Source organism: Macrotis lagotis, chromosome 1 (genome assembly GCF_037893015.1).
Source record: "Macrotis lagotis isolate mMagLag1 chromosome 1, bilby.v1.9.chrom.fasta, whole genome shotgun sequence".
Lineage (NCBI taxonomy): Eukaryota > Metazoa > Chordata > Mammalia > Peramelemorphia > Peramelidae > Macrotis > Macrotis lagotis.
The window spans coordinates 287857209-287876465 of NC_133658.1; the positions used below are offsets into that span (position 1 = coordinate 287857209).

General features: G+C 36.4%; 1 protein-coding gene across 1 annotated transcript in view; it reads right to left on the minus strand.

Annotated features, from left to right (window-relative positions):
- Positions 1–488: 488 nt before the first annotated feature.
- The window catches only part of CFAP77 (cilia and flagella associated protein 77), a 193971-nt gene continuing 175202 nt past the window's right edge, over positions 489–19257 (minus strand). The window contains exon 6 of the mRNA XM_074210842.1: positions 489–1417. Within this exon, the coding sequence (XP_074066943.1) occupies positions 1295–1417 (123 nt within the window). The 3' untranslated portion in view covers positions 489–1294. The remainder of the gene's footprint in view (positions 1418–19257) is intronic.

Consider the following 19257-nt stretch of genomic DNA (forward strand, 5'->3'; position numbering starts at 1 on the left):
GAGGCTCAAATGAGATAATAGATGGAGGGGCAACTAGATGGTGAACTGGAGAGATTACTGGCAATATAGTCAGAAGGACCTGTGTCTCAACTATTAGCTGTGTGACTCTTGGCAAGTCACTTAAACCCAATTGTTTGAAAAGAAGAGTTAATGCAAAAGTGCATTGTAGCCCTTAACCACCTGCTTTATTGAGCTAAGGTGAGAAAAGGGGTAGGAATGATATACAAAATTTCAATAGGAAGGACCCAGGAGTTTAGAGTTTAGTTTGTGCTTTTTAACTAGTAACTTTGACATTTTAATCATGTTGGGAAGGAATGGAAGGAAGACAGAACAGAAGGGATCCACCCAATTTGATCTAGACATAAGGAATCTATACAGTTTGCTGAGAGAAAACCCCACATAAAATTCCATTAACCTTTGAATTCCGTTTGATTCCCTCATTAGTATGTAGATATACTGTTAATTCAAATATGGACATGAGAGAGGAATGACAAATTAAGGTATTTAATTAAAATACAGAACTGTGGAATCTATATATAAGCTCTGACAAAAAGGTACTGGAGAATAGACAGAAGGGGTGTATCTGTAATGTGAAGAATGGCTGAGGAGATCAGTCAGAACAATTATGTACTGAGAACACATACCTATGGCCCTCCTTGGAAGTCTCTCTCTCTTTAGGAAGGGATCTAAATAATGCTAACCCTAGTATTATTTCCCATGGCTTGATAGATGGAGAATGCATCATTGGAGAATTGGAATAGTCCAAATCATAAAGATTCCAGTGACTTCCTAGGATGATCCATGGTGAACTGGAACTCACATGCATATGGCCATAAACCCAAAACGGAGAATTAAGGTTCAGGAGAGAAAGCAGGGGATCTTAGAGAATGTTGATATTATACCCAGCAGGAAAATAGTGAGTTTACTGTTCATAGCCTTGAGTGTTAGAAGGCTATGTGATCAGACCTTGGTATAGTTCCCTGGACAAAATGCCTTTTGCTCAAGGTTCTTCACACTAGAAGAGGGTATGGGAAAAAAGGATAGGCTAGACTATTGATTTAGAATGCTAAGGGAAGATGATTCTCCAGTAAGGGAGTGGTAAGGAGGTATTAGTGCACTTTGACCTAAAAAAATAGGAAGTCATCAAATATCATTAGCCTAAGGATTGATTCTGAGGTTCTTACAGAGGCAGTTTTTGTCTCTGTAAGGGTGGAAAAGGTAGGCACACTATACTCTAAAATCTATCCAGGGAATTTCCTATCACATTAAAGGGTTTCTTATAAAAGTCAAGTGCCTAGGGATGGGTATAGTTGCCCATATGCAGGGTTCCTTGGCGTACTGAGAACTCCTCAAAGTGGGATTTGTATGCTCTCTGGCGAGCTTTCTCAGACGGGAATGTATCAAGATGGCAGCTCACCTGTAGAAATACAGGAAAAATTGGTTGGTGAAAATGAGCAAAGAAACAATATTACCTCATCCTTGAAGACTTTCTTCTTGCCCCCTCTGTCCTGATTTTTTTTAAGGAGGAATAAGTATTTCTATATAGTACCTACTATGTGCCAGAAAATTTGCTAAGTTCCTCTCGTAAATATTATCTCATATGATTATCACAACAGTCCTGGGAGGGTAGTGCTATTATTATTCCCATTTTATAGTTGAGGAAACTGAGGAAGACAGATTAAATGCCCAGGATCACACAGCCAGTAGTTGAGGCCAGATTTAAACTCCAGAATCAGTGCTGCCCCAGCTGCCTGTTTGTTTGACATATGTAACTCACTATGCAGAAATCTAATGCTTGTTCTAATGTTTGTTACATCTTCCCATTTTTTTCTTTTTCATTTCCTTTTTTCCTCCCTTTCCCTTTTTCTTTCTTCCCCTTTTCTCTTTTCTCTCCCTTTTCCTTACCCTCTTCAATACCCTTGTTCCTTTTTAATTTATAATAGCTCTTTTTGTGGTAGCAAAATATTAGAAATTGAGGGAATGCCTATGCTTTAAGAAATGATGAGCCAGATTGGTTTAAGAAAAACCTATAAAGGGGGCAGCTAGGTGGCACCAGTCCTGGAATCAGGAGGACCTGAGTTCAAATTTGATCTCAGATACTTAATAATTACCTTAATAATTAATAGTGACCTTGGGCTTAACTTAACCATTTAACCCCATTGCCTTAAATAAATACATTTTTTTAAAAAAAGAGAAAAACCTGGAAAAACTTCTATGAACTGATGCAAAGTAACCAGGAATACATTGTACAGACTAATGGCAATATTTTAAGAATGATCAGTTGTGAAAGATTTAACTTCTCTATCAAGACAATGATCCAAAATTGAGGAGATGCTTATCAATTAGGGAATGGTATATTATAGTGTTGAAGTACTATTGTGCTATAAGAAGTAATGAGGGGGGAAAAGGGAAAAAACCCCACAAGTACAAATATATTTACAGCAGCTCTTTTTGTAGAGGCATTGAGGGGAAGAATTGGAAATTGAGGGGATGCCAACATACTTTGTGTTTTAATTTTCTTATTTATTTTCCAATTATATTCAAAGATAGTTTTCAACATTCATCTTTTTGCAAATGATTTAGTTCCACATTTTTCTACCACTCTCCCTTCCTTCTTCCTCCCCATAGCAGCAAGTTACCTAAAAAAGGTTGTACAAGTAAAATCTCATTTAACATATTTGCATACTAGTCATGATGGGAAAGAAGAATTAGAACTAATGGGGGGAAACCATGAGAAAGAAAGAAAAAGCAAAAGAAGTTTTAAAAAGTGAACATAGTATGCTTTGCTCTACATTCAGAATCCATTGTTTTTTCTCTGGATGTGGATAGTATTTTCCAAATTAGTCTCTCCGGATTGTCCTTGATCACAGAACTGCTGAGAGGAGCTGCATCCATCATGGTTGATCATCTCACAATGTTGCTATTAATGTGTACAAAGTTCTCCTGGTTCTGCTCACTTCACTCAGCATCAGTTAATGCAAGTTTTTTTCATGCTTTTCAGGTCACTAATGATTCCTTACAGAAAAATATACCATCACATACAGATATCATAACTTGTTCAGTCATTCCCCAATTGATAGGCATCCCTGCAATTTCCAATTCTTTGCCTCTACCAGAAGAGCTGGTATAAATATTTTTGTACAAGTGGGTCCTTTCCCCTTTTTTATGATTTCTTTGGATATAGAACTAGTAGTGGTATTCCTGGATCAAAGGGTATGCACAGTTTTATTGTTCTCTGGGCATAAGTTCCAAATTGCTCTCCAAAATGGTTAGATCAGGTTACAACTCCACCAACATGCAGTACATTAATGTCACCAAGCTTCTCAGATCTTTTCCAACATTGCTCAGTTTCCTTTTTTTGTCATCTTAGCCAATTTGATAGGTGTAAGGTGGTACCTTAGAATTGTTTTAATTTGCATGTCTCTAATTAAAAATGATTTGAAGCATTTTTTCATGTGACTATAAACAGTTTTAACTACTTCATCTGAAAATTGCCTGTTCATATCCTTTGACCCTTTAGCAATTGGAGAATGACCTACATTCTTATAAATTTGACTCAGTTCTCTAAATATTTCAGAAATGAGACCTTTATTATAAACATTAACTGTAAAAATAGTTTCCCATCTTTCAGCATTCCTTTTAATCTTGCTTGCATTGGATTTATTTGTGCAACCCCTTTTTAATTTAATGTAGTTGACATCTATTTTGCAATTTATTGTGTTCTCTAATTCTTCTTTGGTCATAAACTTCTCACCAATCTAAGAGAAATAGAAGACCATTTACAAGAATATAAATTGCTCAGATTTCCAGAAGACGAAATAAAATACTTAAATACTCACATTTCAGAAAAATAAATTTAATAAGCTATCAATGAATTCTCTAAGAAAAATTCTCCAGGGTCAGATGAATTTACAAATGAATTGTGCCAAACATTTGAAGAATAATTAACTCTAATTCTATATAAACTATGAAATAGGTGGAATCCTGCCAAATTCCTTTTACAACAACATGGTACTGATACCTAAACCAGAAAGAATCAAATCAGACAAAGAAAATTATAGTTCTCTCTAATGAATATTGATGCAAAAATTTTAGATAAAATATTAGCAAAGAGATTACAACAAGTTATCACTAGGATAATACATTATAATAAGATAAGATTTATACCAGATATGCAGAGATGGTTCAATATTAGGGAAAAAATCAACATAATTGATCATATCAAAACAAAATTAACAGAAATCATATGATTATCTCAACAGATGCTGAAAAAGTCTTTGACCAAATACAGCATTCATTGCTATTAAAAAAACACACTAGAGATTATAGGAATAAATGGAATTTCCCTTAAAATGATAAGCAGTATCTATCTAAAATCATCAGGAAGCATTATATGTAATGGTGAAAAACTAAAGGCATTCCCAGTAACATCAGGGGTGAATCTACTACTACTATTCAATATTGTATTGGAGATATTAGCTTTAGCAATAAGAAAAAGAAATTGAAGGAATTGAATTAGATAATGAGGAAATAAAACTCTCACTCTTTGCAGATGATATGATAACATACTTAGAGAACCCTAGAAAAATCAACTAAAAACTACTGGAAACAATTTTCAACTTTAGTAAATTTGTAGGCTATAAGATAAACCCCCTTTAATCATCAGCATTTCTATATATTACCAACAAAGTTCAGTAGTGAGAGATAGAAAGAGAAATTCCATTTAAAGTAATTGTAGACAACCTAAAATACTTGAGAATCTACCTTCCAGGACAAATACTGTCAGATCTAAACAACTGGAAATGTCAATTGATCATGGTTAGATTGAGCTAATATAATAAAGTTGACAAACCTACCTAAATTAAATTGCTTACTCAGTGCCATAGTAATCAAACTACCAAAAATTATTTTACAGAGCTAGAAAAAATAGTGACAAAATTCATTTACTAGGAACAAAAGACAAAGAATATCAATGGAATTAATGGGGGGAAAAAGCAAAGGAAGGGGGCCTAGCTGTCCCAGATATAAAACTATATTATAAAACAGGAGTCATCAAAAACTGTTACTGGCTAAGAAACAGAGAAAGGGAACAGTGGGATAGATTAGATACAAAAGAAATACTAATAAATAACTATGGTAATCTACTGTTTGATAAACTCAAAGACTCTAGCTTCTGAGATAAGAACTCACTATTTGACAAAAACTGCTGGGAGCATGGCAAAATAGGAAGGCAAAAACTAGGCAACACCAACATGTCATTCTCTTCCAAGATAAGGTATAGAATTTAGACATAAAGGATGATACCATAAGTTAATTGGGAGAACAAATAATAGATTGGTTTAAGAAAAACCTGGAAAGACTTATATGAAGTGAAACAAAGCAAAGTGAACAGAACTAGGGACATATTGTACAACTAATGGCACTATTATAAGGATGGATGATCAATTGGATGACAAAGATCCAAAATTAAGGGGAATGTTGATCAATTAGGGAATGGCTGAACAAGATGTACAAATGATTGTGATGAAGTACTATTGTTCTGTAAGAAATGATGAAAGGAAAAAATGGGAAAAGATGCATATGTACAAAAATGTTTATACCAGCTCTTTTTGTAGAGGCTAAGAATTGGAAATTGAGGAGAAATCCATCAATTAGGGAATGGTTGAACAAGTTCTAGTATATGAAAGGACTATTCTTTAAGAAATCATGAGTTGTCTCAACTTAAGAAAAGCATGGAAAAACTTGCATGACTGATGTTGAGTGAAGTAAGCAGAACCAGGAGAACATTATACACAGTAATAGTAACATTGTGAGATGATCAACTATGATGGATGTAGTTCCTCTCAACAGTTCTGAGATCAAGGACAATCTTTGGAAAGACCTATTTGGAAAATGCCATTTACTTACAGAGAAAAAAAACAATGGATTCTGAATGCAGAGCAGAGTATGCTATGTTCACTTTTTAAAACTTTTATGTTTTTTCTTTTTCTTTCTTTCTTTCTTTCTTTCTTTCTTTCTTTCTTTCTTTCTTTCTTTCTTTCTTTCTTTCTTTCTTTCTTATGGTTTCCCCCCTTAGTTCTAATTCTTCTTTCACATGGTGACTAATATGGGAATATATTAAATGAGATTTTACATATACAACTTTTATCAGATTACTTACTACCATGGGGAGAGGAGAGGGAAGGGAGGGTGGTAGAAAAATGTGGAACTCAAAAGTTTGGAAAAGGATGAATGCTGAAAACTATCTCTTTGCATGTAATTAGAGAAAAAATAAATAGATAATTAAAAAAAGAAATTATAAGGAAGTGTTTTCAGGAAACATGACAAAATCTATATGAACTGATATAAAATGAAGTGAAAAAACTGGGAGACATCATTGTGTACAGGAGCAAAATGCTGTAATGATGATCAACAATAATGTTGTAATGATGAAAGACCTGGTTACTCTGATCAATACTGATCATTACAGTGATCTAAGACATAGTCAAACGATTCAAGATTAAAAAAAAGTGTTATCTACCTCCAGAGAGAGAATTGATGAACTCTGAAAATTGAAGTATAATTTTCTCTTTATTTTTCTTACTTTTTTAAAAAATATGGCTAATACGTACATCTATTTTACGTGATTTTACATGTTGGTTTGCCTTCTCAGGGGGTAGGAGAGAGGGTGGGAGGGAGAGAAAGAATTTGGAACTCAAAATATAAAAAAGAAATGGGTTAAAAATAAACAATACATTTATTTTAAAAAACTTTTTAAAAAGACAGTGATTGGGGCGGCTAGGTGGCATAGCGGATAAAGCACTGGCCTTGGAGTCAGGAGTACCAGAGTTCAAATCCAGCCTCAGACACTCAATAATTACCTAGCCGTGTGGCCTTGGGCAAGCCATTTAACCCCATTGCCTTGCAAAAACTAAAAACAAATAAATAAATAAATAAATAAACAGTGATCCAAGACAATTCCAAAGAACCATGATGAAAAATTCTATCCATCTCCAGAAAGAGAATGGATGAACTCTGAGGGTAAATTGAAGCATACTTTATTGCTTTATTTAATTTATTTACTTTATTTTATGTCTTTTTTTATAATATGGATAATATAGAATTATGTTTTGTATGACTTCACATGTATAATTGATATATTGCTTGCCTTCTCAAGGTAGCATGAGAAAGGGGGGGGTGGAAATTTGGAACTCAAATTTTTTAAAAGAATGGAGTCGCTAAGTGGTGCAGTGGATAGAGGACTGGCCCTGGAGTCAGGAGAACCTGAGTTCAAATTCAGCCTCAGACACTTAATAATTACCTAGCTATGTGACCTTGGGCAAGCCACTTAACCCCATTGTCTTGCAAAAACCTAATATATATATATATATTTTCTTCCTCCCTTCCTTCCTTCCCCCCTTACCCTGACAGAAAGCAATGTAACATAGGCTCTATATCTATAACCATGCTAAACCAAGATCCATATTAATCATGGTGTGAAAAGAAGAATCACATCTAAATGGAAGAAAAAAATTAGAGAGAACAAAAGACAATTCATAAGACAACTTTTTTTTAAATTGAAAATAGTAATCTTTGGTCTGCATTTAAACTTCACAATTCCTTCTCTGGATATGGATGGTATTCTCCATCACAAGTCTTTTAGCACTGGCTTTAATTATGTTACTGCATGTAAACCAAGTCCCTCATAGTTGAACATCATCTCCTGTTGCTGTTGTGTGTATGATATTCTTCTGGTTCTCACTTCACTCAGCATCAATTCATGCAAGTCCTATTCCTCATGGTTTCTTATAGAACAAGAACAATAGTGTTCCATCACAATGAAATACGATATAACTGTCATTTATTACAATGCTTTAGTGTTTGCAACCTGTTTTACATCTTCTATCTTATTTACTCCTCACAACCAATATATTGTTAAGGAAATTACTAAAGGTGTTATTCTCAGCATTTGGAAAGCTATAATGAGGTCCACAGTCATAAAACTAGGATGACTAATTGTAAGTGAATCCAGGTGACCTTCTGAAAGCCTGTGATCTTTCTACTCCAAAAGTCTGCATTTATCAGCTTTGTGACTTTAGGTGGCTGGAAGTCACTGACCTCTCCTTTTCCTGGACTAGAAAATAGGAATATTAATATTTGCACTGCCTACTTTGCAAAGTTGTATAGAAAGTGCTTTCTAAATCTCAAGTGAACTTAAATCTAAAGTATTATTATTCAACCCTTCACTTTTAGGAAAATAACTCCTACTGTTTCTACTATGACAAAAATGAGAGCAAGGAAACAAGAGTGAAAGAACAAATATTAAGAGAATACTTAGTGAGAAAGTGAGAGAGAAAGAGAAAAAGAATGCAATAGGGAGGGAAGGGGAAATAAACCAGACGCACCATCGTGCATTAGGGAAACATTGTCTTCTAACAGGCATATATTGGCTAGAAATAGTCCTTGGATTTTATAGGACATATGACTTACTCCCTCCTTAGCCCACTCCCAACAGTGCCCTTAATTACAGAGATATTACTCAGCATTCAGGCAGTGGGAACAGGTGTAACAGATCATTAGCAAACTGCTTTAGATCCTAGTGTTCAATCATCCATGGACTCTAACTGAAGAGAGCTGAAGCTCTGCCCATATCACAGTCATCTACATATATGTCTAAGAGCTGAAAAAGACAGTATGGTTCAATGGAAAAAGAATGAAATTTGGAGGGGATAAAAGAAGAAGAAGAATGAAATTTGGAGTTAAGAGATTCCAAGTCCTCATTTGGATAACTAAATTAGAATCTAATTCTAATTGGGTTTTGCTATTTCCTAGATATGTGGCCTTGAGCAACTCAACCTCTCTGAGCATCCATGTCTTCATCTGTAAAATGAAGATAATGAAATCAGAGATTTGTGAGGAAAGCATGATGAAAACTTCTAAGTGGTATGGTAATGAATCGCAAGTGTCATTACTATGTCCTAGGCTTGATGAAGATACAAAAATATGAGAAATTGTCTCCAACCCTCAAAGGGAAACATGAGTCAAATAGATGTCATAAAGTGGTACATGAATGAGTACATGCTTTGTGAGTTACTGTCCAGATAATAAGTGCTATGAATTCAAGGTAGGGGAGGGAGAGGGGGAGAGGGGGGAGGGGGAGAGAGAGAGAGAGAGACAGAGACAGAGACAGAGACAGAGAATCATGATGTGGTCAAGAAAGGCTTCATAGGGGAAACAGGACTTGAGCTGGACACCCATAAAGGAATGAGAAAGACATTCCAGTTGAAGTGACTGACTTAAGAAGTAAGAATATTCAGAGTTTATTCTGGGCATAGATGAGTAGATTCAAAGGAAATGAATCAGTGATAGGATCAGTTTAGAGTCAAAGGCACACAGAAGGTCTCCTATCCAAGCCTAGTTGCTGCCAAGGGAAAGTCCTTTAGAGCCCTTGAAAGGATGGACTACCCCCAGGGCATTGATTAAGGTAGCCTTGAGAGTATAGAACTTTTGCAAAACATTGAATAGACCAGAATTTGAATAGTAGTTTCTAATGGACTGGGAGGTGGCAGTCTTGTGACTTACTCATTAGGTGACCTTGAGTAGGGTCCCTTCTTCTTACTAGGCCTCAATTTCCCTATTTGTAAAATAAGAATATTGAACTTGATGGTTTCTAAGATCTCTTACAGCTCTGTCAGTATATGTTCTATGTGCTAAGTGAAGGTTACTGTTCAGTAAGGAAGCTGACAGTACCTGTTATGCTCACTACCCAATTTCTTCCAGAAACAGTCAGTTTAAGTGGAAAAGAGGAGGCTAATTAAATTGCAAGTTTAAATCACCTGTGTAGGCATGACCCCAAAGACCTCCAATTTGAGGACACAGACTACCTAGGAACAAGGAATTCCTTCTGAGCTGCTTCTAAATTAAGCCATCTAGAATCTGTATCTGCCTGAAGCTAAGAAAATGTAATGGTTTTGGCAGGAGGCAGTTTCACAAAAAGGAGCTCAGAGGTGATGTAAGGTCAATGTAGGTAAATAAGACAAGATCCCTCTGACTATTAACAGTGATTCAGGACAAGGGCTTCCACATGGACTAGCAAAATCAAACAAGTTCCAATAAGCCAGATCTGATTGGGCCGGAGGGGAGGCATTTATATTAGCACTTTACTTTGTTTCTTTAACAGATTAGCATTTGGATGTCCTTAGGAGGAATAGAGATTTTTGTTTACTCTCCCATGTGCTCTACCTCCATATCAGTGTCTTGCCCCCTCTGAGGTTAACTCCATTCTGAGACCTAATCACTGATTGGCTAGTTACTGCTTTGAAATGCCCTATCCTGAGAAGTCCAAACCACACTGTTTACTCTTGGAATTGCACCACCTCCACATAAGCAGCTGCCTCCCCCCCTTCTCATCTCATTCTCCTTCCCTATCCCTTTCCAACCCTTCATTATGCTTCCTCTTCCTCAATTAGAGCAAATATTCCTTGAGGATAGACTTTATCCTATTTTCTGGATTTTATATCCCTAGCAACTAAACAATGCTTGGTGTTCAGCAAGTTCATTTAGTAAATATTTCATCTATCTATATCCAAGAGGGTACCACTTGACATTTTCAGTGCCATTCTACTACTATTTGGGATCATAATCATAGGATTTAGACCTAGAAGGGAACTTAAAAAATAGAATGTCAGGACAAAGAATATAAAATATTAGAATTGGAAGAGAAGAGCATAGATGTCATAGGATGTCAAGACTAGAAAGAAATTTATAATATTGTATGTCAGAACTGGAAGAGGTCTTTTACTCTAGAAGGCCACATGGAAAGGGCTTTAGAAAATGAAATTTTAGAACTGGAAGTACTCTTAGAACATGGAATGTTACAAGTGTAAAAGGGTTAGAACTGGGAATGGTTAGAGCTGGAAGTAATCTTAAATATCATCTAGTCCAATTTCTTGCAGAGCAAGATCACATATATGGTTATTGATGGCATCAAGGTGACACAACTGGACATGGAGGAGGGAAGATCTGAGTTCAAACTGATCTCAGATACTTCCTAGCTAGGTGATCCTGGGAAAATAACCTTTGTTTACCTCACTTCCCTCAAGTATAAAATTTGGATGATAATAACAATTATTGTGAAGGTCAAATATTTGCAAAACACTTGGCAGAATGTCTGTTACATTGTAGGTGTTTAATAAATGCCTGTTTCCTTGTTTTCCTTTTTTTTATTGTCCAAGTTAGCACTAAAATCCAGTTTTCCTGATGCTCAGTTCAGATTTTTTTCATGAAATTATTTATGTCCACTTGCTTCTTAAGTATTAAGTCATGAACTCTATTTCTCAACACTTTTAAAAATTATTTTGATCCATTTCCTAAAGGAAAATTTTAATGTTCATGAGCAAACTGTATTCACTTGGATTCCATGTGATCTACAGTAAGGGGTGGGGGGAAAATGTACTGCTGACAAGATGGATTCTACTTTCTATATCATAATTCATGTAACTCATAATTAAGCTCTATGAGTCAAGAAATAGGCAAGACCAAAGACAGCAAATCTGGATTCTAGAATCTTGAATTACAGTGACCATTTTTAATTTATACTTTCATATTTGACCTGGCAAGTCTCCTTAGTCCACCTTGTCAAAGGAGAATAGTATTTCCTTTCTACTCATTGCATTCTTCAGAATGAAGAAAAGAGACAATAGGAATCATTGGAAAGAGCATTAAGTAGGAGAATTGAATCCTAATCAAGATGCAGGTTGGTTCCCTTGTATAGTTCACTTCATTCTCTGGGGTTTAGCTCACTTGAGTTTTGACTAGATCTCTAAGATCCTTTCTAGAGCAAGCATTCTATAATGTATGTTTTCCAAGAGTAGAGACAGATCAATTACAAGTGACCTCTTTGCAAGAGTAGGATTTTCTGGCTTTCCCTCTTACCCAGGGATTATGGTAACACTTAATACGGTTTTTTGACCTTTAGGAATATCAAGGGAATAAAGAAAGAAATAATAAAACCAGTGTTACACTAATCCACAGGTCTAACAGTTAAGAGTTCAATGTATGAGTTCAGTTTCCTGGGCCAACTCTTCTTTTCTTAAGGCTCAGCAGTATTCTGCCAAATCCAGAGGAATTACCTGGCTTTGAACACACCTGAACTACAGGAAATTGTTGCCCTATGCTTCCAGTGGTTTAAAAATAGTCCCTCCTGGTTTTAAGGAGTTGAAAGAGGTGACTTCTTTTAGTCCATGTTCACTGACAATATTCTGTTTTGATACTTCTAACTTTCTGAGATTGAAATTTGGATACCATAGGGGAAATAGAAGAGGAGAATTAGAACTATTGACCCGGTAAAGGAAAAAAATTTCTCTGAAAAATTTATTTTTTAAAATCTCAAATCTGACTCTAGTTGGGGGAGGGGGGAAGGGAAGAAGGAGATTGAGAGAATAGAGAGAGGGAGTTTTGTGTCTAACATTGGGAGGTTGTTTAACTCTAATGAAGGACACCTGGAAATTAATCCCATGACAGTGATCGAGTCAAATTTGAAGTGGCTTAAGTTCATAGGCATTTGTTAAAGAGAAATCTGTTTAAGAGCTAAGTACTGAATGGCCCATATTCTAATGCATAATGTCCAATTTATATTTTAAGTAATTGACTAGAAGACATTATCTTCAGGGACAATTGGTCACTTAAATGGTTTATTCTCAGGGGTGGCTAGGTGGCACAGTGGATAGGGCACCTGCCTTGGAATCAGGAGTACCTGAATACAAACCTGGCCTCAGACACTTAATAATTACCTAGCTGTGTGGCCTTGGGCAAGCCACTTAACCCCATTTGCCTTGCAAAAACCTAATAAATAAATAAATAAAATGGTTTGTTCTCCTGCTAGTTTAAATTTTTCTATAGTTCTAAAATACTTGACCATTCTCATCTTCACTCTTCTTCAACAATTGTTCCTTTCATTTTCATGATGCTCTGACTTTTCCACTATTATCCCACCCTCCTCATCAAAAAATTATGGTATTTTTGAATTCTGTAAGACAAGAGCAGTTTTATGTTAGGGAAGAAAATTTTCCCACTTTAAGTCTCACTTTTTTTTAGTTAGTTTTTTTTTTTTTTGCAATGCTATGGGGTTAAATGGCTTGCCCAAGGCCACACAGCTAGGTAATTATTAAATGTCTGAGATCAGATTTGAACCCAGGTACTCCTGACTCCAGGGCTGGTGCTTTATCCACTACACCACCTAGCCACCCTGAGAAGACTGTCTTAAAGACCAGAATTGGCCAGTTGGAAAAGGAGATAAAAAAGCTCTCTGAAGAAAATAATTCCTTCAAATGTAGAATGGGGCTAAAGGAAGCTGATGACTTTTTGAGAAATCAAGAAACAATAAAACAAAATCAAAAGAAAAACTAGAAATGAAAAATGAAAAACTAGAAGAAAATGTGGAATATCTCATTGGAAAAACAACTGACCTGGAAAACAGATCCAGAAGAGATAATTTAAAAATTATTGGGTCACCTGAAAGTCATGACCAAGAAAAGAGTCTAAACTACATTTTTCAAGAAATAATCCAGTAAAATTGCCTTGAAATCCTAGAAGCAGAGGGCAAAATAAAAATTAAGGGAATCCACTGATGACCTCCTGAAAAAGATACCCCCCCAAAAAAAACTTCAGAATATTATAGCCAGATTCCAGAACTCCTAAGTCAAAGAGAAAAAACTATAAGCAGTCAGAAAGAAACAATTCAATTACCATGGTGCTACAGTCAGGATTACACAGGATTTAGCAGCATCTACATTAAAGGCTTGCAGGGCCAGAAGTCAAAAGAGCATAGATTACAACTAAGAATCAACTACTCAGAAAAAAATGAACATCCTCTTTCAGCAAAAAAGACTTTTCAATGAAACAGGGGACTTTCAAATTTTTCTGTTGAAATGATCAGAGCTGAACAGAATGTTTGATCTTTGAGTATAGGACTCAGGTGATACATAGAGAGAGTGAATGGAAAGGGCTAATTATGAGGGATTTAATGATGTTGAACTGCATGTATTCCTGCATGGGAAAAAGATACTAATAACTCATAGAAACTTTCTCATTTATAAGAGCAGTTAGGAGCATATATGTGTATATATGTATGTGTATGTACATATATGTATATTTACACAAATATACTATATAATATGTATATTTATAGGAGGGAGTTGAACTTAATAGTGTAATATAGTACAAAGATGGAGTCAATGGGTGAAAAGGAAAAATCAAGAAAAAACTTTTCCAATGCAGTGGAAGGGGGAAGGTGAGGTCAGCCTTCATTCTCATCAGAAAGACCTCAGAGAAGAAATAACATACACACTCAACAGAGTATAGAATACTATCTTACCCTAGAGGAAAAAGGAGAGGAAAGATATGGGAGAAAGAGGACAGGGGGAGGGGAGAGGGGGTGTAGGTGATAGAAGAGAGGGGAGAGTGGGGGAGAGAGTAGTCAGATACAACTACTTGTGAGGAGGGACTGGGTGAAAGGAGAAAGAGAATAGAACAAATGGGAATGGGAAAAGAAAAGAATTCAGGGAAATTCAGTTAGTAATAGCAACTGTGGAAAAAATATTGAAACAACTTCTAAGATGGATTTATTATAAAGAATGCAAACCCATCTCAGAAAGAGCCAATGGTATCTGAACACAGACTGAAGTATTTTTTTTCTCTCACGTAATTTCTCTTGAGGTTTCTCTATCTTATTTGGGGGAGGAGGGGTTTATGTTTACTTTCACAAGATTACTGTAGTGATGTGAAATAAATAATTAAAAGAAAAGAATCTCATCATTTGTCTCAATATAACCTATATCTTTCTTCTTCTTTTTTTACTTTATATATATTTATTTTTTATTTTTTTACAAATGATTTTTTATACATTGCTAAAATATTCTTGTTTAATAGTAAACATAATACCCCCAAAAAACATATAGACCCTCTTGAGCAATAAAGGAAAGAGAAAAAAATAAAAATTCAAAAAAAATTTTGAAAATGTGCTTCAAATTGTGTTCCAACACCACCAGCTCTGTAGTGGGTGGATCACATTCTTTATGATAAGTCCATCACAAAAGCTACTTCCATATTTTTCCACTGTTGCCATTGCTGATCACAATTCCCTCCATTCATACTACCCCACTACCATATACTAAATTTTCTCTCTCCTTTCACTCTGTCCCTCATCTTAAATGTGCTGTAGGGTAGCTGAGTGGCACAGCAGACTGATAACCAGCCCTGGGGCCAAGAGGTTCAGAGCCCACATACCACTCCTTAGGCTAAGCAACCACCCAGTCCTGTGGTCCTGGACAGGCCATCCAATCCCAGCCCCTTGTAAGAAGTAAAAAAAGAAAATGTGTTATATCCTATCACTCTCCCCCACAGTCCACCCTCTCCTCCATCGCTCACATCCTTCCCCTGTCCTCTCCTTTTTACTCTAGATGTCTATACCCCATTGAGTAATATATATATATATATATATATATATATATATATATATATATATATATATATGTATATATGTGCTGTTTCCTCTCCGAGCCACCTCTGATGAGAGCGAACGTTCCCTCATTCCCCCTTACCTCTTCCCCCCCTTCCATTTCATTGCAATAGCTCATTGCAATAATAAAAAAAAATCTTATTATATGAAATATCTTAGCCTATTCCACCTCTCCTTTCTCTTACTCCCATTACATTTCCCTTTTAGCCATTGACTCCATTTTTACAATATATTATATCTTCAAATTCAGCTCTCTTCTGTGTTTCATCTATAAAAGCTCCTTCTACCTGCTCTATTAAATGAGATGTTTTATATGAGTATTATCAGTATCATTTTTCTATGCAGGAATACATGCAGTTCATCACCATTAAGTCCCTCATATTTTACCCTTCTCCTCCACTCTCTATGCTTCACCTGAGTCCTGTATTTGAAGATCAAACTTTCTGTTCAGGTCTGGTTGTTTCAACAGGAACAACTGAAATTCCCCAGGTTCATTGAAAGTCCATCTTTTCTCCTGGAAGAGAATATTCAATTTTTCTGGGTAGTTGATTCTCAGTTGCATTCTGAGCTCTTTTGCCTTCCAGAATATTATATTCCAAACCCTAGGAGCCCTTAATGTAGTTGCTGCTAAGTCCTGTGTAATCCTGCCTGCAGCTCCACGATATCTGAATTGTGTCCTTCTGGCTGCTTGTAATATTTCCTCTTTGACTTGGGAGTCCTGGAACTTGGCGATAATATTCCTGGGGGTTGTTTTTTCAGATCTCTTTCCAGGGGGAGATTGGTGGATTCTCTCAATTTCTATTTTTGCCTTCTGCTTCTAGGATATCTGGTCAATTTTCCTGTAGGAATTCTTTTAAAATGAGGTCAAGGCTCTTTTCCTGATCATGATTTTCAGGTATCCCAATAATTTTTAAATTGTCTTTCCTGAATCTGTTTTCCATAGCAGTTGTTTTTTCATTGAGATGTTTCACATTTTTTTAATAATTTTTCATTCTTTTGGTGTTGAAGTATTGTGGCTTGACTTCTTGTAAAGTCAACAGCTTCCTTTAGCTCCATTCTAGATCTGAAGGATTTGTTTTCCTCAGAGAACTTTCTTATCTCTTTTTCCATCTGGCCAATTCTACTTTTTTAAAGCATTCTTCTCAGTAACTTTTTGAACTGTTTTATCCATTTGACTTATACTGGTTTTTATCATGTTATTTTCTTCAGCATTTTTTTTGGATCTCCTTGACTAAGCTGCTGACTTCTTTTTCATGTTTTTCCTGCATCTCTCTCATTTCTTTTCCCAATTTTTCTTCTATCTGCCTTACTTGATTTTTTTTAGGTTTTTGCAAGGGAAATCGGGTTAAGTGGCTTGCCCAAGGCCACACAGCTAGGTAATTATTAAGTGTCTGAGACCGGATTTGAACCCAGGTACTCCTGACTCCAGGGATGGTGCTTTATCCACTGCACTACCTAGCTGCCCACTCCCTTACTTGATTTTCAAAATCTTTTTTGAGTTCTGACATAGCCAGAGCCCAATTTCCATTTTTTTTTCTTAGAGTCTTTAGATGTAGAAGCTTGTCCTTCCTCATTTTCAGATTGAATATTTTGATCCTTCTTGGTATCATAGACAATGCATTTCTCAAGAGTGTTCCTCTTTTTTCTGTTTACTCATTTCCCCAGCCTGTGACTGATTTTGGGGGTGCTTCCTGAGCTTTTGAGTATTATAGGGACACCCCCCACACACAAGGATCTCAGTGTGTGATGCTCTGTCTTCCCTCCTGGTCTGTGAATGACCACAAATGCACCCCTCTGCCACAGGACTGAAGTGGGGGGCCCCTGCTGTTTTATGGGGGTCCTAGACTGCGATCAGGATCTGAATGTGGTCAAAGCCCCAGAGTCCTGGTCCAGGTACAGAGGACAGACCTCGGAAGTCTCTCTACTCCCCTACCTTTGGTATACTGAGCACTCAAGGTTCAGTTGCCTAGGGGCTCCTGCTTACCAGCTCTGCCTGCTTCCTTTTCCTGGATCTGGGCTGCCACCACCACCACTGCTCATTGAGTGCCCTGAGGGCTGAGCTTCACACTCTCCCTCTGGCAGAGGTCCCCCCACTGATCTTCCAAGTTGTGCCCAGTGCTCACTGGGGTGTAGATCAGGAAACTGCCCCTGCTGCTGTGAACCCCAGCTCCCAGGTGCCCTGGGGCTGCCTCCAGGAGGCTGAAGTTCCTTCACTCTGGCTGGCTTCCCCTCTAACCCTGTGGAGCGGAGCCTTTCCACTGTTTTCCAGGTTACCTTGTTCTGGAGAATTGCCTCACTGGATCCCTCTATGGGTTCAGGCTCTCTAAAATTTAGTTAGAGTCATAATTTTATGATTTTTGGAATACTATGTTGAAAGCACCTAAGAGAGACTCTTCTCCTGTTGCCATCTTGGCTCCACCCCCTCCAACCTATATTTTTAAAAAATTCTGTAAAACCAGTGAAAATGTCATTCAGTCGGTAGGAACTACCACAGAGTGGTCCTAAGTTTTACCCAGATACTCTAATAGTGTTGGGGAAATGCTAATGAAAGATAAACATTGGTTTCTTAACCAAAAAGAAATGTCATTCAAGCTTTGATTGAAGATTTCCATTGAAAGGATTCCACTGCTTCTTGAAGTAGTTGTTATCACCTTTGGATGGATCTAATTTTAGGAATTTTCCCCCTTACATCAAATCTAAGTTAGCTCATGGTTTTCACCCATGCAACAAGTTTTTTTGGTTTGTTTCTTTGTTTAGTTTTGTTTTGTTTTTGAAAAGCAAAAGGGTTAAATGACTTGCCAAAGATCACAAAGTAATAAACATTAAGTGTCCTCCTGACTTCAATGCACTATCCAGTGTACCACCTAACTGCCCCAGTTTTTTTTCTAACTGTCAATATGTGGCTGGAAACATGAAGAAGAATTATGATATAGTGGATAGCAAGCCAACTTTGGTAGCAGGAAGATTGAAATACTAGTCTCACATCTGAATCATACTGGCTCTATGACCCTGGGCAAATTATTTAACCTTTCTATGCTCTAGGCAATACTAAGTTGCAGAAAAAGTAGAGTTTTCTTACTGGGTATTACAATGAAATCACTGGCTCAGTCCCTTCACATTTTGGGTTCATATTGAACTTGTAGGCTACCATGTGTCTCCCCTATTTTCCTGTATCTTTTCTTGCCAAACTGCTATTAAGTTTCATCTTATTCTTTATTGTTCTAATCTGTCCGTATATTTTTGGATCTTTATTTTTTTCATATATGCTATCTTAGTTTTGAGTCATCTGAAAATTTTGCATACACATCATCTATGCTTTTATCCAAGTCATTTATTAAAACATTAAGTAACTTAGAGCCAAGCACAAATCACTGGGTTCTCCATTAGAGACCTCCTTCCAAGATGACACTGAATGATTCAGGATGAGTCTTTGAATCCAGTCATTCAATCAGCTTTGAATTCATCTAACTATGGTTTCTAACCCAGATTTCTCTATCTTTACCATAAGAATAGTATGAAACTTTATCAAACACTTTACTTCCCAATTCTACTATTAAACAAGTCTGTCCATAAAAAGAGAGTAATTCATCATGACCTATTCTTTTTTTATCTTTAAGAAAGATTTTATTTATTTTGAGTTTTACAATTTTTCCCTTATTCTTGCTTCCCTTCCCCTCCGCTTCCCAAAGAAGATAATCTGCTAGTCTTTACATTGTTTCCATGGTATACACTTATCTAAGTTGAATGTGATGGGAAAGAAA